The sequence below is a fragment of the Symphalangus syndactylus genome, chromosome 3 (genome assembly GCF_028878055.3).
Source record: "Symphalangus syndactylus isolate Jambi chromosome 3, NHGRI_mSymSyn1-v2.1_pri, whole genome shotgun sequence".
NCBI lineage: Eukaryota > Metazoa > Chordata > Mammalia > Primates > Hylobatidae > Symphalangus > Symphalangus syndactylus.
In genome coordinates this window covers 12677336-12700787 of record NC_072425.2, presented here as the reverse complement: position 1 = coordinate 12700787, position 23452 = coordinate 12677336, and the positions used below count along the sequence as shown (strand labels likewise).

The window sequence follows — 23452 nt, the reverse complement described above, 5'->3', positions numbered from 1 at the left end:
GGGACCATGGGGCCCCACAGCACCAAGACTCACATAGGAGTTGCTCTAGCTCTTGGTGCCAGGCCCTTGCAAGGCCTGGCTATATTGTTTGCCCTCTGGTTCCACAAAACACCTAAATAATGCCTCCTTTTTGTTCACATGAACTCAAGTGAATCTTTTCCTTTTAATCACAAGAGCCTAGACAAAAGCACACCACCCGAGGTAATCCTCTGCCAGTCCCACCAAACAGGATGATCTACGATGCTTGGCCATCCAGAGCTGTCTGGTTTCAGGCAAGGCACGTGTCCTCCTGGAGCCTTAGCGTCCTCCTCTGGCAAACCAATCTAGTCTAGATTCACAAGTTACTGGGGACCAAATGAGAAACAAATGGAATCTGGGCTGTGGTCTGCTGTGAGCAGTTACTTCTATGGGTAATCACATATGGAGGCAGCATCAGCAAAGGTCTGCCAGTGGTTCGTGTGTCTTCAAGAGGGAACACAGCCGGGCTGCGCGGGCCACAGGTCACATCCATATGGTGTTTAAATATTCTCTTGCATCTGCAGCTAGTTTCCAGCCTGAAATAATCAGGAATAACTTACTGGGACCTCCTTAAACTTCATTTGCTCTAGGATGAACATAAGTCTATGCGATGGCAATTAATTCAGTTTCCCAGATACTCACCTAGGGAGTGACTAGAAAATTCTGTCTGTACCTTGGGTTTCCTAACACGTGGTCCCAAACGTTACTCATGAAAGTGAAAAGACCTCCTGAGTTTATCTTTCTTCGAGACTCACAAATTGTCAATGCCCCCTCCACTTCCTCAGCCCTCTCTGGTGACAACAAAGGAGACATCAGGACTGTGGCACCCAGTGAGTGGAGCCCAGTGCCATGGCATGCGCCAACAATCCCAGTTACTTGAGAGAATGAGGCAGGAGGAGCACTGAAGTCCAGGAGTTTGACTCTCACCTGGACAATATAGTAAAACCTAATTTCTAAAAAATAAAATAATAAATTAACAGAGTGGAATGTTCTATCCTCAAGAAAAAAAACTTGTCAAGCGATAATCCTATTTTTTTAAAGTTAAGAATTATATGAGGCTTGGCCACCAATTTAAAAAGTAAAAACTTTAAGCTGAGTGAAAATATGTAGAATGTGATCATCTGAAAGGCACACATAAAAAGCACGATATAACATGATTTTTCCCATCTTTTTGTGCATAATCTAGGGATACTGGCTGGTCTCCCTCTTCCTACCTCACAGAGAGATGGGTACATTACTTTTTTAGCAACTTGGAAGATGGTACAATTTGGCTGTGTCCCTACCCAAATCTCATCTTGAATTGTAGTTCCCATAATCCCCACATGTCGTGGGAGGGACCCAGTGGGAGGTAACTGAATCACGGGGTGGTCACCCCCATGCCGTTATCGTGACAGTGAGTTCATTCTCACAAGATCTGATGGTATCATAAGGGGCTTTTCCCCCTTTGCTCAGCACTTCTCTCTCCTGCCACCATGTGAAGAAGGACATGTTTGCTCCCCCTTCCAGTGTAACTGTAAGTTTCTTGGGGCCTTCTCAGCCATGCGGAACTGTGAGTCAATTAAACCTCTTTTCTTTATAAATTACCTAGTCTCAGGTATTTCTTCATAGCAGCGTGAGAACGGACTACTATAGAAGGTCATGTGAAGGTCACTGGCTGACACAAATACCTGGGCTCTCCAAATCCACATCTCTACAACTTCAGTGAAACTGTATCAAAAGCTAAGGGTTTTATAACCAGCCCCATTATCAACATATCACACTTCACTTATTCTAAAACCTGAAATCATGATGCATCTTACGGTCACAGTGTCTGAAAATTACCTGTGGCAGTGCTTTATCTTTCTTAGTGGTACAAAGAATGAAGCGTCTTACATTTTATGGCACTTTACATTCAATAAAACAGAAGCAATTTGGTGAGTGTCACCCTTCCCCACTGTGCACACCTCCTTCCCATCCCGGAAGGAACTTTGAAGCCCACTCGGGCCCCATTCTGAAAACCCCACTTGACTGGAAAGAAGCAGCAGCGGCAGTCTGCTACAGACTCACACTACTTAATGGAAAAATGAAATTTAACTCGCATGCAAAGATAAAAGGGGACAGCTCTCCGCAAGTGAGACACAACATACGGGACCAGAATCCAAACAAGTTCTTTCTTCAAAGCTTCCAACTCAAACTTTGGAGAAAGTCTGGTATCTCAGAGAGGGCAAGAGGAACAGATCACCCTCAGAAAGACTCTGGTGGAGCACTACAGACCAGCCTGGGGGCTTAGTGAAAGGGAGGCCAGCTTCAAGTTTCAACAGTAATTTGTGCATAATGATCCTCTCAGGTTGACACAAGATAAATTAAATAAATTAATCAAAGTACAAATTGTGCTGGCAAGCTCTAGTGCCTAGCTTCTCCTAAGACCAACCTGCCAGCAATGCCAAGGCTGCGCCTCACAGCCACCAGCTCAGAGCTGGCAGGTGATGGGGCCGAGAGATGCAGTCACGCTCTGAGCCAGAGGCAGCAATCTGAGGGGCGGGCCGAGGGAGGGCTCTGCTGAGCCGTGACAGTGGAAGCCTTAAACACAAGATCCATTACAGCCTCAACACCCACAGCCATTTGAACATCATGGCTGGAAATAAATCCTCGGGAAAGCAGCCATTAATGCGCCTTGCCCAAAACCCAGCTGAAGATCCCTATCTGCTGAGATGTGATACAGGGACATACGACTTCCCTCAACTTCCTCGCTTGGTATTACCAGTCCGAATGGCAGCTGAGGTGACTGTCGATATATTTAGTACCAATGCTCACTAATAAATTTCATTATCATACTCCTCAGAGCTAACACTGTGGGAGCCCTGAGCTAAGTTCTTTATCAGGGTTAGCTCACTGAGTCTTCATAGACATCCTAGAAGGTAAGAACCATGATTCTCTCCATTTAAAGATGTGGAAACTAAGACTCAGGGGAGGTCAAGCAACCTACCCAAGGACACAGTAAAGAAACTGCAGACCTTGGACTTGATCTAGTTACCTAATGCTGCTGGGAAGTTGGTTTCAAGGTAGAAAAACACAAACAAATTAACAAACATTCAGTTTCCATTTTTTTTTGCAGAAGAATCACTGATTAGCATAGGTATGACCCCCATGCATAGAGATTAATGGGAGAATGAGAAAATGGGTGGCCCCCTGTTTTAGGGGAGGCAGTGACACACCACCTTGTCGAAATGCAGACACATCACCACTGGCAGACAGACACAGCAGAAGAAGATGAGTGTTGACAAAAAGCTGTAGACACAAGCTTGACCTCTTTGTCTGCCAGTTCCATGTACACCCGTAAGATACAGATATCCCTGTCATAAGGCAAATTTGATGTAGGCCAACTCCCAAAGGCCTTTCTCATCAGTTGGACAAATGTGCAGAGGGACGGCAAAAGTTACTATTCCCTTCCCACCCGACTGTGACCACTGCACAGTCCCACATGATGGCTCCATTTCTATAGAAGCTTCCTTTGAGGGCCGCCCTTTCCAAGCTTCTACAGGAAACCCTTTACGGTCCCCACCAAGCACACTGTGTTGCTCAACTGGAAAATTCAGTTTTCAAACAGAATGTTTCAAACATTTCCCAGCTGGGCGCAGTGGCTCATGCCTGTAATCCCAGCACACTGGGAGGCTGGGACAGGTGAATCACTGAAGATCAGGAGTTCGAGATCAGCCTGGCCAATATGGTGAGACCCCATCTCTACTAAAAATACAAAAATTAGCTAGGCATGGTGGCAGGTGCCTGTAATCTCAGCTACTTGGGAGGCTGAGGCAGGAGAATCACTTGAACTCGGGAAGCGGAGGTTGCAGTGAGTGGAGATCACACCACTGCATTCCAGCCTGGGTGACAGAGCAAGACTCCATCTCAAATAACAACAACAAAAAATTCCCTTTTTTCTTTCAGAGCATGGTGTCTACAAGCTTTAACTTTCTTTTCATCTCCTGTCACCCTACAAGTAGCTCTTTATTCATCAACTAATGGACTGATACAAGAGCCTTTCTGCATCTACAACCATTTCTCCAACACTAAAGGACACTTTAGGACAGAAAGGGGGGCAGCAAAAGGATGTGGGTGAAACCTTGAGGGATGGAGGCTGAACCTTAACTTCAGACATAAGTTCTCCAAATAAAAAGTAAGTCAGAGCTAAAAGGACCAACGGTGCCTTATTCACAGCACATTCCTGCAGGCCCTGTCCCTTCAGGGCCAAGGAGTGGCTATGGGAGGGTATGTCTCACCCAGCATGGTTAGAATTGGAGGTGATGCTAAGGTATAAAAATAACCGTACTTTAGACCTTTTGATTTTGGTTGTAAGATCTTGCTTATTATACTGACACTGCTAGTAGTTTGTAAGTGAAGTTGATTTGGCATACTTTCAAACTATATTGTTTTAGCTTGAATGGTCTATAATAAACTTTTATAGAGCATAACATGTTAATCACTGTAAAATTTGTTGTATTTTAAGAAGGGTCTAAACATTTTATTAATAAAATGCCTTGTTTACAAATCACTCCTGCCATCAACCTCATTTTACAGATCAGGAAACAGGAGTGAGATGAACAATGTCACCAGTTACTAAAGGGCAGCAGCAGGGCTGGCACCCAGGCCACCCACCGGGCCCCAGAGCCCAGGCTTTCACCCCATTCATCGCAGCTGCTCCTGGCTTGATGCAATGACAGGCATGTCCATGCTTCAGAAACCGTAAAGGGCTAAAATAAACATAAGGTGTTTCTATGACTTTCACTGTATCCTTTCTTTGCCCTTTTCATAACTGCCTCAAAATAATCAGGATAATTTACCTTCTGTTTGTATCCCCAAACTAGTTTAAAAAAAAGAAAAAAACAAGTCTTAACATGCATGCTCCTTCAGCAAGCCGAGCTGTGAGTGGAATGCATAAGCCCAACACAGACATCGCAGCAGCTGTGTGCTCTGGAGACACAGGGGTTAGTAGTCATCTCCCACCAACCTGCAGAAAAGTGGGCCTGGAGTCCTACCTATGCTCCTACCTCCTCTCAAAAATACGCTCAATTAAAGCTATCATATTGTCTTCAAAGATAATTAAGCTACTCATCTAACTGAAAGTGTTTTGTTAGTTTGTTTTCTTCTGATGGACTTGCTAGATGTTGGAAATACAACGGGGAACAGGCCGATCTGGCCCCAGGTCCTGTCCAGGTAATCAGTACTTAGAGTCCAGCATGAATCAGGCCGTGATGTGGGCAACACGGGAGCAGGCAGGTGGCCTGCAGAAGCACATAGGAGGGCTGCCTCACCCCAACCTGGGGAGTTAGAAAAGACTCTCAAGTAACAAATATAGAAAAATGAAAAAGTATTCGCCATGCATAAAGTGAGGTGGGCCCATTTGAACACAGCAACAGCTCAGGCAGTAACAAGGGCCAGCAGGTCGAGTATGGTGGCTCAAGGTGACTAAGTACCAGAGCTGGGGTGCTATGGGAGCCAGACCTGGACCATAGCGAGCTACATTATGGAGTCTGTCTTCATCCTGAGCACGAGAAGGAGTCATCAACACATTTTTTTTTTTAAGAGACAGGGTCTTACTCTGTCACTCAGGCTGGAGTACAGTGGGGTGATCACAGCTCACTACAGCCTCAAACTCCTGGGCTCAAGTGATCCTCCCACCTCAGCCTCCTGAGTAGCTGGGACTTAGGATTATCGCATAGCACCACACTTGGCAGATTTTTTCATTATTTTGTAGAGACGGAGTCTCACTATGTTGCCCAGATTGGTCTTGAACTCCTGGGCTCAAGCTATCCTCAGCATCAGCTTCCCAAAGTGCTGGGATTACAGGTGTGAGCCACTGCACCCAGCCATCAGTACATTTTCAGCAAGACAGTTATGTGATCAAACTTGCATTCTGAAAGGTCACTCTGACTATGTGGGAACAGGACCAGGTGTAAGACAGGGCCATCAGTGAGGAAGCTGTTCCAAGTGTCTTAGTGACAAAAGACGGCCTGAAACAGGGTGTATTTGCTCATTCAGTTAGCAGCAGACTCATTAGTATCATCTGAGGAGATGGGAGATGCAGTCACTAGGAAGTGCCTTCCAGAGCACGCCAGGCTGCAGACAGTGACAATGTTCCTATCTGGGTTGCTTATGGGAGGCCTATAATAGGCCTTTTCCATTTTGCAACTCATAAGAATAAAGCAGTTCCCCCAGAAACCTCCTCAGCTAGCCAAGAGCTCTGAAACCTTCCTTGAAAGCAGTATGTACCCATCACTACGTGATTGAGAAGGACAACACTTCACTATCTGGAGGAAGTCTCAACATGAAAAGCAACATTTTCCACAAGACATCTCGCTAGGAAATTATCACGTTCTGGCTTTATGAGCTGAGGTCCCCAAGTACAACGTTTTGGCCGAGGATTCCAACCAACTGCCAGCAGGATAATGTGGTTATGCTGTCTGAGCTACTGTGAAAATGCATTAAAATCTCAATGTTTGAGCTCATCCAAGCAATTAAAATTAACATGGACTGTTCTGTTTTAGACTGGGAAAAACAAGGGATAGGGGAATGTTGGCCTCCATAATCCTCTGCTAGTTTCTTAACCATTTTAAAGGCATTTGGAGCTGGTATGTATGCTATCCACACCGAGTCTGAAGGGAATCTAGTTAGGCAGGAACACCTCCACTGCTCAAGTGTTCAGGGGCAGGGGGAATCGCAGATGGGAGCTTGGGGTAATGAGCGAAAAACTTGGACCTACTGGGCGCCTACTATGTGCCAGCCAGAGCTAGGTGCATTCACCACCCGGAAAAAGGAGTGTCTTCAAACCCATTTGGCAGGTGAAGTGGAAGAAACTTAGAGAGGATCTAAAGCACACAGAAACTATCATGGAGACACCGGAAGGAAAACGCACTTCCACCTTATCGCTAAACAAAGCACTTCAATGGTCACTTCGTCATTTTCTCCTCACTAAGACATCAAGAATTCAGTCTATCTTGAAACTCGGGTGATTCCAATTCTCATCACAAACAACATGGATGATGTAGTATTTTGAATCAACGCATTCAATTCTGGGAAACATGCCGAATACCAAGTGCGACTTTAAATGGCAAGGTAGATAAATCTTGCTATGATTGGATGACTGGATGAAGAGCAGGTGGGTGGTTGGACACACCAAGAGAATACAGAGCTTCCGGGAACCCAGCATGCCCAGAGGAGGTGCTGAAGTCAGGGAATAAGGCCGGTCTCACGCACAGGCAAAATCGGCCTTCGGGGATCTAGAGGAGATGTAAACAGACCCAGTCTGAAATACAAGGAATAACAAATGTGTAGCTTCTTTGCTACAGAGTCACCAATACATATCTCAAAGAACATGTAGAAAGTTATCTCATGATAGAAACAGACCAACTGAGTCACGTCTGAGGTTGATGGAACCCTAAAGCTGATTGAGTGGTTGCCTTTCCTCTACGGGCCACAAATGTAAGATATATAGCGTTCTCTTCCAATCAATGAGAATCCCTTAAAGAGAGCACAGCCTTAGGCTAGAAAAGGATAAAGGGAAACTGGTGCCATGCCAAGAGCAAATAAACCAGAAAACGGTATATCCCTAACAATACATTTGCCTTAAGTGTGGAGCAGAATTAAAATGCACCATACTATAAAAACTGGGTGATATTTAAGACACCAGGATAGCAAGACAAAATTTCCTTCATGTTCAGACGCTGCTTTAGATAAGTTACATTTGCCAATTTAAGTCACCCGGCACTCTGTCATGTTCCTTTCTGACAGTAAGGACTGGCAAGCTGAGGCATTTAAGGCCACTGGTTAAGGAAAAAAAAAAAAAAGACAAGCAGTAGGGCCAGAAATTATTACTAAAACCAGGTGCTTTGGGCAATTTACTCCTCTGTCGACCAGGAAGGTAGGGAATTACTGGCTTCATTCACTGTGTGTAGAACAGCAACTGGAATGTAGAGGTGCTCAATAAATGCATATTGACTGGATGGACTGGATATTTCCTAGCAAAAAGCACACTACCCAAAAACACAGTTTGGAAATGATTAAGAATTAGCACAATTGGTAGCAAGTGCAACCATTTTCTCACACGTTAATGCATATACACATTCAAAATCTACAGATTCTCATCCTTCAAAATTTAACACATATAGCAGCATCAAGAGAGGGCTAAGACCAGAATGCGCAGTGGTGGGAACTACTGATAAGTAATCAATAATCAGTGAAACCTACTGACTAAAAATAACAGTGGTCTACCATAACCCTCCAGTGCTGAAACACACAGACACACGCAAACAGGGAAAGGAGAAGAGCGGCAGGCATCTCAACTTATGAACCCGATGGGTGACCAAGTACGATTCCTGTTTAAAACAAACAAAAAGGTGCAGGGGTGGTGCCTGTCTTGACGCAGCCATTCTTTGGTGGCCCCTCCCACCCCAGTAAGGGGCTCCTGGGCAGTACCTTTCTCTTTCATGAGACACCCCGCAAAGATGCCAGTGAGTTGCTCAGATCCCAACTTATCATATCTAGAGCTTAACACACACAAGGGTGCCTGCCACTCCCGAATCTGAGAGGCCTGCAGCTGCCTTCCTCATAAAGGTCAAGGCAATTCCTCTAAGCTATGTCCATGCCCGGGCTGGGCCCCATATGGCTGTCTGTGGATCACACCTGTCCCCAATGTCACGTGGACGGACCTTTGGTATGTCATGTGGACGGACCTCTGGTCCTGCTGCACTGATGGGGGTCGCCCAGAGGAAAAGGCAGTATCTTAATGGGCCTCAATGGTAGAAGAAACCTCTCTGCTTTTCTGGACATTCTACTGACATTCCCTTTTATAGCTGCCAAATATCGTTGGTCCCAGTTAGAGGGCTAGCTGGCCTTGGACAAGTCACTCTCTATCAAATGAGATGTGATGCCCAACCTGGTCACCAAAGTCCCCTACTAGTCAAAGGACGTACAGTCCCTGGAGTGTGCTTGGAAAGATGGCAGAGGTGGTGCTCAATTACTGCGTGCCTGCTCTGTACTCAGTGCCAGGCATGCCAAGACGACTCCAGTCCCCACCCTGGAGAACGGGGCCATACCCAGAGAGCAGGTAGCCGCAGTGTGGTCAGCGTGACTGCCCAGAGGCTGTGGGGCAAAGCCGGCTGAGCTAAGCTCTGCTTGGTCTTCATCGAAGAGACACTTTATCAGGGCTGGAGGAGAGAATGCATTCGCAAAAGTGCAAGGCATTCCGGGGGGGGCATGGTGAGCAGCAGGGCACAGCTGACCTCTGCAGGCTCCTTGCAGTTGACCCAGGGTGCATCTCACAGAGCAGCCACAGATGAGGCTGGAGGAGCCTCCAATTCCCAGGGTTGAAACACATTTGGCAATGTGATAAAAAGACAACAAAGTTCTTGATTTGTCAGCAAGTACTAGATGAGCAAACCATCCCCAGTGTGATGTGAGGGTCTTAGAGAAGTCAGCAAGGAAAAGCAGAAGCTGAGCCAAGACCCTGGCCAGGGACTGGCCCCAGCAACAAGCCTCACCAAGCCCAAGAAACTGTGGTGAGCTGGTGCCTCCCAAAACAAGTAAGTGACTGCGGCAAAGGAAATGCAGAGAGCAAGTTCCAGAAGCCAAAGAAAAGTGCAGTGAGCAGGAGGCAAAACAGATGCCCCAGCTCCCCTCCCGCACACAGGCCAGAAGTTCTGAGCCAGTGCAGAGGATCCCTAAGATTAGCACAGAGCGTAGTTTGGGAATCTTCTACTGCCAGAAAGAAAACGAAAAAAAATAATAACAATAAAAATAAAAGCACATAGCAGCCAAAGAACTGGAGAGGAAGCCTCCTGGTACTCACTCCCGGGCCTCCTGCCTCTCAGTGCTCCTGCACCTGACAACAGCCACAACCAAAATCTGAAAAAGTTAAGGTGATGCAAACAGAGGCAGATTCAGAAGGAAAAGAAACCACAACCAAAAATGACCGAGGAAGAGACTCAGAGGCTCCAATTTCACTCCAAATACTGTTTTATTACATACTTAGAAATCATTAATACCAATAATTACCATTTATTAAATGCCACTGTGTGTCCAACCCTGAACTAGAAACTTGATATACATTTTCCAGTTAGATGCTTAGAACAGCCCTGTGAGATCAGTGCCACGCCCATTTCACAGTCCAGCAGGTGTTAGGTAACTGGCCCAAAGTCTCAGGGCTAATACAGGACCAGCCTTCATCTTGCAGGGAAAACAGACAAGTAAAGGCAATCATGGGGTAAACACAGGGGGCATCTAATTTGGATGCATCTCAAAGCCTTGCTTCCCAGAGATGTTTAACAACTAAGCTGAGACCTGAATGACTAAGAGTTTTCCACAGAAAGAAAGGAGGAGGAAGAACAAGTGCAAAGGCCCCAAGACGAAGAGATGATAGCCCCTTGGGGAACGACAATTAATTCTGTAGACTAGAAGTGGCAAAAAGAGCAGGGAAAGTGGGGAGAGAGGAAGCTGTGCACTAAAGTCTCCATAGACAAAATGCAGGATGTCTGGGCTCCATTTTCACATATGGACTCCAGTCCTCGCCCCCCCACCAAAAAAGCAAGCAAGCATGGGGAGAGATGGGGAAATACATGCAACAAGTTTAGCAAAATGTTCCTTTTTTTTTTTTTTTTTTGAGACGGAGTCTCGCTCTGTCACCCAGGCTGGAGTGCAGTGGTGCGATCTCAGCTCACCGCAAGCCCCGCCTCCCGGGTTCACGCCATTCTCCTGCCTCAGCCTCCCCAGTAGCTGGGACTACAGGCACCCGCCATTATGCCTGGCTAATTTTTTGTGTTTTTTAGTAGAGATGGGGTTTCACCGTGTTAGCCAGGATGGTCTCGATCTCCTGACCTCATGATCTGCCCGCCTCAGCCCAAAATGTTCTTAATGGTTGAAGCTAGGTCATTATTCTCTCACTTTTGTGTATATTTGAAATTTTGCATAATAAAAAGTTTTCATAATAAAGAGTTTCTTCCCCCTGCAAAAAGGGGGGAGGAAACAAGCTAGAAGAACAAGTGGTGCTAGACCATGACGACAACGGGCCTGCGCTGGGGCTGCTAACGGTCAACAGGTCACGTACAGAGACTCCCCCGGGCCACACACTCCCATGCAGTATTCATGTCATCCTCACTGCTACCCTAAGAGGCAGGACTACTCGTGGTATTTTACAGATGAGGAAACTGAGGCTAGGTAAGCCGGCCAAAGGACTCGGGCTCCTGTGTACTATTACTAGAAAGCCTCCAAGTGCCAGCGAGGGAGCTGGAATTCATCCTAAGAGAGAGGGAGGAAATCACCGAAGAGTGACAAAATCAGATCTCTACATTTTAAAGATCCCTCAAGAGCTGCAGAGTGGAAAATAGATTAGAAAGGGTAGACTACAGGCCAGAAACCAGTGGGGAGGCTGTGGCATTGCCCTGAGCAATAATGGAGGCCCGGGGAGAGGCAGCAGCAGTCAAGATGGAGAGGGAAGAGCTGAGAGGCTGTGAAGAGGGGAAATCAATAGATCTGTCAGAGGGTGTGAGGGACAGGCAGAAGCGACGGATGACACCCAGGGACCTGGGCAGGTGGCTGGCTAAGGCATCCCACCACAAGAAGCAGGTTGGTGGTGGGGGTGAGGATTTCAGTTCTGGACTGCTTCAGTCTGAGAGGCCTATGAGTCTCCAAGGGCAGCTGTCCAGCTGGGCCCTTTGATACATGGGTCTGGATGTCAGGGGAGGGAGCCAGCCTGGTGATGGAGTTAGATGTCATTGTGTGTGGCTGGCAAGTGAAGCCACAGAACAGATGAGATGGCCCAGAGAAGGGAGAGAAGCACTAATAAACCGGCGGCCTTCCCCCAAACCAAACCACCATGAACAGAAAAGACAAGAAAACGGGAGGCTTCTGTACATGTAATGATATGCTTCCTTCCCACCACCAATGTGCAATTTTGCATAAGGACAAATGACAGAGACAATTTCCTTTCTACTTAACATTCCTGGAAGAGAAGAGAAAACGCCCTTTGTAGGCTCTGGTTACAATCTACAGAAGGCTCTGGATAAACCACACAAACCTGATCATCCCAGAAAAGGCTGACGGAAGAGAGTCAAGCAGGCAATCAACGTGAGTCCCCACGGCCAGTGGCTCCCAGGGGGCAAGCTGACACACGTCCAGCAGCCTCTGCAGCCTCCCTGGGGCCGGCCACTGCTGTCTCAGTGGAAAAGGTGCTGATTATTCAACAGAATCTCCAATGTGAAGAACTTCAGGAGAATACCAAAGTCAGGTGTGGGAGGTCTGGTGAGGGAGCAGAAGCCACTGGAAGATGGGCCACCACTACCTGGAACCTGTCCTCAGCATTGTCTTAAGACAATAATAGCAGCCACCAGAGAGTACTGACTCTGTGCTAGGTTAAGTGCTTTACTTGTATCACCTCATTTCGTCCTCATAACACCTTTCTGAGGTGGGTACAATTATCATTCCCATCTTAGAGAATACAGCACTGAAGCACAGAGAGGTTAGCCCCACAGCTGTCAGGTAACACAGCATGTGAGCCAGAGTGGTCAGGCTCTGGAGCCTGCGCTCTGAACTACTGAGCAACACTGCCACTCGATAAACGAGTACACACGCATATGAGTAACGCATGCCCCATAAATGAGCACACACACGAGAAACAGGCGTCCCATGAACGAGCACACACACATACGTGTAACATGCACCCCATAAATGAGCACACACACGAGTAACGCACACCCTATGAACAAGCACACATGCATATGAGTAACGGGCGCCTCATAAACGAGCACACACACGAGTAACACCCCACAAATAAGTCCATATGCATACGAGTAACACTCACTCCATGAGCACACACACGCGAGTAACACACACCCCATGAACGAGCACACCAAGCACACGAGTAACCCGCACCCCATGAACCTGCACCCCATGAACAAGCACACGCATACAAGTAACCCACACCTCATGAACAAACACACACACGAGTAACCCATGCCCCATGAATGAGCACACGTGTATACGAGTAACACGCGTCCATGAACGAGCACACATGCACACGAGTAACACACGTCCATGAACAAGCACACATGCACACGAGTAACACACGTCCATGAACGAGCACACATGCACACGAGTAACGCGCGTCCATGAACGAGCACACATGCACACGAGTAACGCGCGTCCATGAACGAGCACACATGCACACGAGTAACGCGCGTCCATGAACGAGCACACATGCACACGAGTAACGCGCGCCCATGAACGAGCACACATGCACACGAGTAACGCGCGTCCATGAACGAGCACACATGCACACGAGTAACGCGCGTCCATGAACGAGCACACGTGCACACGAGTAATGCACACCCCGTGAGTACACACATACACACACCCCATGAACAAGCAGACACACACACGCATAACACGTGCCCCACGGACGAGCACACACGCATATGAGTAACACACACCCCATAAATGAGTACACGGGCATATGAGTAACATGCAATCCATGAGTATACAGGCACAGAAGTAACGCACGCCCCATAAATGAGCACACGTGTATGCACAACACACACCCCGTGAACGAGCACACGGGCACATGCATAACACACGCCCCATAAATGAGTACACACGCCTATGAGTAACACGCACTCCATGAGTACACGTGCATACAAGTAACACACGTTCCATAAATGAGTACATATACATGAGTAACATGCATTCCATAAATGAGTACACACGTGTACTATCACTATGCCTGGTCATTATAACTACCATTTACTTAGCACTTACTATGTGTGAGTTATCCTAAGACATTTGATGTGCATTATCTCAACCTTCCCTTCAACCCTATGATACAAATACTAGTATTATCCCCATTCTACAGATGAGGAAACTGATACTCAAAAAGATTTTTTTTCCCTTGTATCAAGGGTTGTGAGCTCAAGTATAAGCACAGAGCTGGATCAGAACTCAGGTAGTCTTGACTCCAGAATTTACATCTAAGTTTTTATATTTTTGTTATACCTTCCTTGACTTCTGAATCCTACCATGTATCTAGCTGTCCAGGAGACTGGCTGTATTTCATTGTTTTCTCTGGTTGGCTGTTCTTTTCATAATGGCTCCCATGGTATCCAGGGTTTGCAGGCGGGGAGGGAGGAGGAGGGTGCAGGGTTCAAGGCTAACCAGGGCAGTCTATACTACAGCCAAACCCACTATGCTAGCAAGTTCATTTTGAGCGATGGGGTGCTACAAAGGTTAAATTTAGGTGAAAGAACACCTTTGCTAATAAAAGGACAATCCAGAAGGGTGCTCAATCCTAACGTCATGATGATTAAACTGTGAGGGGCATTTAAGTGATTTTCTTTCCTATTATATTCTGAATGAATCTGTATTCCCTGAACATGTAGCAGCTATATGGAGAGAAGAATGAGTCAGGGGTAGGCCTGGTGGGAAGGAAAACACGAATAGAAATTGGTTATAGGTAACTCACAAAGTAGGATAACCCTAAGAGGCTGGTGGAATTGACTCTCCTCTTCCCAGACAGTTTTCACATTGCTGCCAAAATGACAGCTGCCACAGAACACCTGACATCAGGTGCAGCAGCTCAAATTAGCCTGACTCAGGCAACTCCAAAAAACTTCCACCAAGTCCCATTAGAAGGGCACACCAGGTGACAGATGATGTGGATAAAACTGCTACAATCAGCCTTCAAAGAGCTTATCATCGGTTCACCCAATGACCTCACCTTGGCCTTCCAAATGACCCCCAGCTGTAGCCTCCATTATAAGATCTCCAAATTTCCTCCCTTCTGCAAGCACCACAACTGGCTTTCTCAGTAATGGCTGAAAATGGAAATGCCCTCATTGTACTTCATCAAAAATACAAGCAAGCAAACCACAAAAGGGGTTGTAAATTAAAAATTCAACAGAAAACGCTTCGATTCATTTATTCTTTCATTCACTCAGTGAATCTTCATTGAATGATTACAGTGTACCAGGTGCCTTGCTAGTTGCTGGGGACTCCCAGCAAGGAACAAGATGGACATGGTGGCTCTCCCCTGGGCCTTATAGTTTACCCTTAATAGAGGACAGAGTCCCTAAAGGAAAGGTTCTGCATTGCAACGTAAAACCATTCCAACCCTGTTAGTTCCATGATGCAAAAACAGAAAAGAACACCTTCAGAGATAGATGTGAGAGGTGAACTTTGCAGGAACTTAAGCAACAATTAAGCAACTGGATTCTAATAAGAACAGTTCAGGAGGGCAGGAGGGAGGAAATGTCTTCAGACTTCCCAATGGAATATTCTTGGAATAGAAAGTTGCTCTTTCTGTAATAAAAAAAATCAAACGTGAAAAAAAAAAAAAAGGTAGCAGCAGCACCTCGCTCTGGGCCCATTTCCCAAGCCCAGTAAAAAGTGACACTTCTGGGGTCTTTGCAGCTTCAGATGTCGCCAGGGAAAGGCGGACGTCTTAGTCTGCTTTTCCAGGCAAATATACAAGTAACCTTCTGCCATAAACAAATGAAAAAAATCAAAGCCAGAAATAAAAGCCTGGTGACAGGATGCCAGAAACCTTCAAAAGGGGACCTTCAGAATAAGTTCAGGTTAACTCTCAGCATCTCTGAACATAATAAGCACTATCAAGTCTACACTGACTATTTTATAGCAAGGACAGCGTTGATGCCAATTATTTTTTGCCCTAGTCAAGAGAGCTTGTCATCCTTCTCAGAACAATTATCTATAGGTGCATAATAGTGAAAAGCTAAATTCTTTCCCCAATTCAGTACAGGAAAAGTGCTGCTCACAGCAATTTAACATCATTCCATTAGATGAGATTCATTTTTAAACGTGTTATTCTAACAATTATGCCAAGTACCATGTAATTAATATTCCAACTGACTTTACAAAAATTACAAAATCCCCTAAAGAAAATAATTAGTCATTAAGCATGAACGAGACTTTTCTATGGCCAACAGCACATAAAACAGAAAGTTCATCTCATAATGGATGGGTATCAAAGCCCTTCTCATATGTCCTTCAATTCTTAGCCAATAGCGCATAGCGCTGACATTGGCGAGTTACCCCAAACTTCACTTAACATATTAACGCACTTACTGGTTTAAACTCTTTGAGGGTAAAATGATGAACGATGAAAGCTTTAGCAATTAAAAAGCTCTTTTCATTTGTAGGAAAGGCAAGATAAACACATATAATTAATTGTTTGCTTCTTCTATGTCCCCAGCTGGAAATTAGAGTACTGGCTTATTTCTTGAGGCTACTTTTTGTGTTTATTAAAGAAATGTATATAGGCATCCTCATCCTTGTTCTCCCTCTTTTCTTTCAGGGTTTTGTGTATTCTTATAATCTACTTTAAATCCCTTCTAGAAAAAGGTAAGGTATAAATAAGTAATAGTCACATACGACATTATCTGCTATAACAGAAATAAAAAACATGTTTTCCTTGCCACCCTCCTCTGAATAATTGGCAGTGGCTGCCTAGCGCCAGAACAGAGAGTTACAAGGATTCTAAGCCAATATACACACAGCCTCAACAGGAAAGAATGCAATGGTTGATTAGTGATGTCTGCCCTAGAAAGAGCAATAGGTTAAGAATCCATGTACCATCTCCACCCTTTGATAAATCACTAAAAATTAGAAAAATACATACAGTTTCATGAATAAAATATAATGTGAATTGTTTCCAGGATGCAAGTAAATGTGGAAAAAAATGTTTTCTACAGTTGAAAACCTTAAGCAAAACTGGACTAAACCATCAAGTTTTAGAAGAAAGAACACTGAACCAGGTCAGGAAACCCAAATTCTGGTCTAGCTTGGGGAGCTATAAACAGGTCAGTTTACTGGACCTCAGTATGCGCACCTCTAAAATAACGGGCTGAGTCTCTTAATTGTTCTCTTGTGCTGGTGAAAGAACATAGTTCTTTTACAGATGCTTAACCTCAGCAGGCCGGGGACATGGCTACAACCTCGACACCTCCTCACATTGCTCATATGAGATTTATAATCTGGGATAAATGCATACAGATATTTTTAACCTGTAGCATTTCCAGCACAAGAAGTTCCACATACATAACATTTCTTTTCCTTAATACAATCTATTTTCCACTGTGGGGCAAGGGTGGGGGTTGAAGTAGGAACTTCCAATAGTAGAACAATTCAGTGATTAAACTACCTTCATTCAAAAGTTCAGTGTCATCACTTCAATGTAAGACTAGTCATTTCCACGAAGTGTCCCACTCACTCATGGTTTTGAGATCAGCCTGAATCTTCTCACCACTGAATAGCCCTTGTTACTGTAGCCTATTTTGAGAACTTTACCCATGGGATACATCAACATGGCTTCCTTTTCCAAACACCTATCTGTGTAGAGCTGGAACAGTCCCATGTCTGGCCTAAAAAGCCGCAACAGACATCTGTGATTTCTTCATCTGCCCTGCATCCATCCCTTCTGGAAACTCCCTCTCTCCCAACTCCAAGGAACCCCATTTCCTGTGTTTCAGGTGCTCTGAGCTGAGGATCCCACCCACGGATGCAGTGAATCATCTCAGAGGGCACCTATCAAGTTTGGGCCAGAATCCTTTTTCAGAGCCTGACATGGACACTGGGAGGTCACCAGGTATAAGAACTATGTACACCCACAACTGTCGAGCCATGTTTTTTACCCCTTGGAGAGCATCAGGACAAGACGGGAAAGCAGTCCTAGGGAGGGCAGGAGAGTGATGTTCCTGCCACACCATGCGAGCACCCTGATCCTCCCGAGCTCAGTCACAGACAAGTAACTCCCTGAACATTTTAGTTCCTTGAACCAATGAAGGCCCCCATGCTTTTTTTTTTTTTTTTTTTTTTTTGGCTAAATTTAGACCCAGCTGGGTTTCTGTCACTGGCAGCCCAGAGTTTTGGGGAAAGGCCTTACGGGCTAAATGTATGCATTCAAGGTTCAAGTTCTTTCTTTAGTAACCCATGATAAATCACCTTCCTAAATCACAAATGCAGCTCCCACAGTTCCACTTCAAACCAAAGAATACTAAAACACCCTCAAAGAGAAATTCAAAGAAAAAATTCTGCACACCAGAAAAACTCCCAAGGTTTATCTCTCATCCAAGACCTAAGGGGAAAAAAACCCACAGAAAAGAGGAAAATGACGATGGATTACTGGAGGGGGCACAACCCTGCATACAGTTAAACAACCAACAATTCTCACAACAATCAGTCAAAGAGGCAGCACAGTATAATAAAAAAGCTTCCAAAATCATTCCTAAAATATATATTCTAGTTCCCTATCAACATAAAAAGCCCATACACACATGCACGCCACAACACATAGCACCCAAACAAAAGGAACTTGTTAGTAAACAAACGAACCATTTCCAGATTCATGAGCCTAATTGTTTCTGTTATTTTTCAACTACAGTTTAGTTTGCCACTTACAGCTGTCCTAGGGTCTCTGCCACAGGCCTGCCTGCTGAAAGAACCCATGAATATCAAACTCTACAGAGCATGTTAAGAACAATCTCCCTTAGGTGGCATCTAAGTAATTAGAGAGTCATCTAACAAACGGTATTCTAGTGATGCTCATCCATCTGTGACAGAGGAAAAGACAATACAAGAACATAATGTGCGCAGCTAAACATTTAGACACCTCCTGGGGGCCACAGATTCCTCTGCGAACCTGATGAAAGCTAGGAAGCCTTCCCCAGATATACATGCACATACCACAACATACTGCATATAATTTTAAGGGGTTCATAAGAGTTGCTCCCTATACCCAGTCTCCAGGTTAAATACACCTGAGTTAGAATTTTTAATACGTAATCACCTGAGCATCATGCATCCCCAAAGACTTCAAAGGACTACAAAATAGGTTACAGAAAAATTCTACAACTTCCAACTCCATAACCCCATGCTGAATCAAGAACATGAAAAGCAATAAAAACTTACTCTTGCTTTCTGCATTTATGGAATATAAGAAAACTTGGCTTTCCATATATTAGCTCCATTTATTACATCTCCCTTACCTTGTTTGACCACTTATATGCTTGAAGGAGTTGACTATAGAGAGGAGTTTTGTCCTGCACAGGATCCAGGCTTAAGAGCCCACTGTTATGAAGAGGATGGTTCTCAGATGGCTTGCCTACCAGATTGCTCAGACGTTCCAGCTCACTGAAAAGCAAAGAGATAAGGCAAATAAACCTAAGCCCACTTACACTCCAGGGTAAAGCCAGCCCCCAGGATCAAAGACTGCTCTTCAAACCATCCATCAGAAGTCCCTTAAGAAGAAATACTTTTTGAAAGGTTAAAAAAATATTTGGGACACTTAAAAAAAAAAAACCCCAAATGAGAGTTTATCTGACTTTAAAACAGAGCTTCTGGTGCCATTCCAAAGGAGGAAAAAAAAGGTAAGGGCATTAGAATCAATAAGACTCCCATAATCAGAATTTAACAACTCAAATTCATCTCTGCAGTGGGGAGGAGACTTTCTGGAATTGTGAAATGTGGTATAACACTGCCTCTCACTAAGAGTTTTCAGACCCAAGTGCAGATCATCACACTTGGCAGAACAGCAAGTACCTGAATAAATGACGATTATTTATCATTCACATAGGGATAGATTTGTACATGATGCTTCACAGATGGTAAAACTTAACAAAACAAAGAAGAGATAAAATAAACAAATGGAATGGAAAGGCACCACCGAGGGGGCTGTGTCAAACAAACACACTTCAGTCTAGCAGGAAAACCCTCGAGAAGCTTGGGAAAGCGAGCCAACAAGAGCACATTCCAGGAGTACGTTCTGAGGGGCCAGTCCCAAACTACCAACAAAAGACTCTCTAGGAACAGCTTCTTATGCCACATTCATTTTGGAATCATCAGCCACCTTCTTCTTGGCACTACTGTACAAAGATTTAAGAAGGCAAAAGGATAATGTCAGCACTCTTAACGTTTCTATTTAAAATGGTGAAGGGTTATAATATCCTGAACATTACAAAGGGAAGTAACTCGGAGAGAAAATGGAAAGAAAACAGAAGATAGGGAAGAATAGCCAGTGCATCCCCTGAAGCAGGGAAAGTATTAACTGGTGCTCCGCGCTATGCCAGAGAACAGCAAGCGGGTGTGGGCGTTGAGGAGGGGTGTGTGATTTATGGCAACTACTTAGGGGGAAAACAAAAAGGCACCCATCATTTGGCCACCTCCTCCTCCTCCTCCTCCATCCTACCTCCTCTTTCCATCTGGTTACTAAGGAGACCAAGTTGAAAAAACAAAAATCCAACCAGTCCAGAAATCAAAGGATGACTAGCTCACCAAATGCTTTCCCCTACTCAGGTCAGTTCTGAGAAGTAAATGGCAAAAATCCTGAAATTCTAACCTTCCTGGGAAGGGCTGACTCTCTTATAAAAGAGAAGGCAAGTTCAGGACCTAAGCAATCAATAAGTGCCTACTATGTGCCAGGCCCTTTACAAACATGCTCTCGTTTAATTCTTACAACACTTATAAAGTATAAGTGAAGAAGGTGCTTTGAAAGAAAGAGGACGAAAAGTGGAATCCTTAACCCTAAAAGACTACAAATTAAGAAGCAGGGGCGTTAAGCATAAGTAACTAAACTGGTTAAGAGATTAGAGAGTAGGTCTCTACTGCGGAAGGAACTGAACAGGAGCAGTGAGAGTGGGAGTGAGGAAACTGATCAGGTGGTTTGGGAGAGGGTAGGGGAGAAGGTGAAGATAGCTCAAGGCCTGGCCTGTTCCGTCGTGGTTGCGGGTGGGTGGTGGTGAACTGATGAAGTCCAAGTTCAGGGCCGGGGAATTGGGGCTAATCAGATCGGATGCACTTGGGTTTGGAGCCGACTGACCAGGTCCTGTCTGTAGTATCACTACATTCGGATCAGACGTGATGGGGCACAGAGGGCCTACAGGTGAGAAACCTGCCAAGCTCAGAGAAGTGGAAGTTCATGGGAAAAGCATGCCTCCTTGTCAGGAATGGAACCGCCACAGAAGAGGTCGAGGATGGCGGGAGACAAACAGGACCAGGAGGCCAGGAGAAGCGAGACGAGAAAGCGGGGATGGTGTTAAGGTGTCCCTGAGGGGCAGGCAGAGGCTTGGAGAACACGAAGAGAAAGAACAAGGATCAAGGGAAATGGAGAACAGCCCCTGCCTGGGAAGACTCGAGCGACGTAGGGGCAGGGTCGGAGCGGGGCCGGTCCCCGACCCCGGCCCCTTCAGCCGGTACCTACTTGAGGTCCCGGTTGACCGAATGTAAGTTGTCCTGGAAGTGCGCAATAAAGGCCTTCTCCCGGCCCTCCAGCGTCTCCTTGTTCCGCATCCCATCCTTCAGGCAGTCGAACACCCTGCTCACGCTGGAGCGCAGCGCCTGGATGGCACTAATGGCCTGGGAAAAGGCCTCCAGGTTCACACTGACATTTATCACGTCCGCCATGTTGCCGCCGCCACAGCAGCTCTCCAAAGCCGGCTTCGCCAGCAAAAAGCCGCGCTCGCTGATGACGCAACTCCGAAGACCTCTGGGAAATGCAGTTCGCGCGGCGCTACCCAGAAAGCACTTTCGAAAAAGGGTTTCCACTTGAGCTAAACTAATGAGTGGGCAGGAAAGTGATTTTTCTCAACTTGGGGAAGTCAGGTTGCACTCTCGGTTTGCTTAATGGTGACAAAGAAATACAGAAAGTTCCCGCATTTCCCCAAACTTGCACTCTGGGGAATCATAGGGAAAAGAATTGCTCAGAGCAATAGTGTAAAAAGGAAAGGAGCATAGCCCATTCAATAAAATGAGTCCATATTCGTAAATAAAGCTGGGAGAAGGAAAGTTTCTTCTTTCCAATAGAATGCCAACTCATAAATGCAGAAAGAGTGATGGAATTAGAAAATTGCCATTTGACAACCATTAGAATAATTGATTCAGATAGAAATCCATGGATGCTAAAACTAGTGGGTGAAAGTGTTAGAAAAATAACAGGTTTTTAAGGTAATCTCAAAGTATCGTCCTCCAAGATGCTTATTAATTAAGAAGAGGAAAATAATGATCCAGAGATTCCACTTCTGGGCATATACCCAAAAGAAGCGAAAGCAGGGACTCAATACTTGTACACATGTTCATAACAGCATTATTCACCAAATAGCCAAAAGGCAGGGGCAACCCAAGTGTCCATAAACTGATGAATAAACAAAATGTGATACTGGCATACAATGAAATATTCTTCAGGCTTAAGCAAGAAAATTCTGACATATGCTACCTGGAGGAAACTTGAAGACATTATGCTAAGTGAAATAAGCCAGTCACAAAAAGACAAAATTCTGTGTGACTCCACTTATATGAGGTGCTTAGAGTAGTCAAAATGTTAGAGACAGAAAGTAGAATGGTGGCTGGTTTGCAGTGAAGCACACACCTCTGAAAATAACATACATAGCATAGAGGTTGTGGAAGAAAGAGAAGGTTTGGAATTTAAACAAAACCAACAAAATGTTGGCCAAATCTGGCTTTATGGAAAAATTAAATGTCTCTTTGTCCTGTTGGCTGTAGACAGGTTTCTGAAAATTTATTATCTTTTTACTAAAGGGAACCTGCCCAAGTCCTCATGTTCTTTCCTTAGAGGAGCTGGGGTTGCATAGCTTGGAGCAGAGAAGAGGAGAGAAGGAGGTAGGTCATGATTGTGACCTTCAACTCACCTTCATGTCAACCCAAGACAAGAGTCCTCCTTGGTTAACTAGCGGCAATAACAAGAATCAGTTGTAGGAAAGCTGTAGAGAGGAAGATTTCAGCATAATATTGCAAAGGGCCATATTTAAGTCTGTACTTAAAGAGTACAGACTTGGAAAAGTTTTACAGCTGCATGGTGGTGATGGCTGTACAACAATATGCTTATACTTAATGCCACAGAACTGGACACTTAAAAACAGCGAAAATGGTTGACTTTATATTATGCATATTTTACCAAAAATTTTAAACAATTCATTAATGTAAAAATAAGGGGGGATGGATAGTGACTTAATAGTGACTTCACAGTGGAGAAACATGGCAGACACCAGCTTAAACAAAAGGCCAAGTTCAACATCACCAGTGACGGGACATGTTGTGCACCTCCTGATACAATGCACTGGAAAGAGCACAACATGACCTCCGTGATATTCGTGCCAGCAGTGCATAACCTGAATCGAATCAGGACATCAGTAGAACTCAAACTGAAAAACGTGACAAAATAACTGACTGACCTGTACTTTTTCAAGAAATATCTGTGTCAGGCCAGACATGGTGGCTCACACCTGTAATCCCAGCACTTTGGGAGGCCAAGGTGGGTGGATTATTTGAAGTCAGGAGTTCGAGACCAGCCTGGCCAACATAGTGAAACCCCGTCTCTACTAAAAAGACAAAAAATTAACTGGGCATGGTGGTGGGCACCTGTAATCACAGCTACTCGGGAGGCTGAGGC

The 23452-nt window shown here is 45.1% G+C and overlaps 1 protein-coding gene across 3 annotated transcripts in view; it reads right to left on the bottom strand.

The window, feature by feature from the left end:
- Window positions 1–21522, bottom strand: part of MED27 (mediator complex subunit 27) — a 231849-nt gene extending 210327 nt beyond the window's left edge. The window contains exons 1-3 of one of the 3 annotated variants that reach the window (XM_055270620.2): window positions 21248–21507; window positions 19038–19182; window positions 14029–15333 (exon numbers count right to left, since the gene is read on the bottom strand). In XM_055270620.2, the coding sequence (XP_055126595.1) occupies window positions 15289–15333; window positions 19038–19182; window positions 21248–21450 (393 nt within the window). In that variant the 5' untranslated portion in view covers window positions 21451–21507 and the 3' untranslated portion in view covers window positions 14029–15288. Of the gene's footprint in view, window positions 1–14028; window positions 15334–19037; window positions 19183–21247 lie in introns of those variants that run through there. The other 2 variants (XM_055270618.2, XM_055270619.2) reach the window with 2 other exon arrangements.
- Window positions 21523–23452: the final 1930 nt, after the last annotated feature.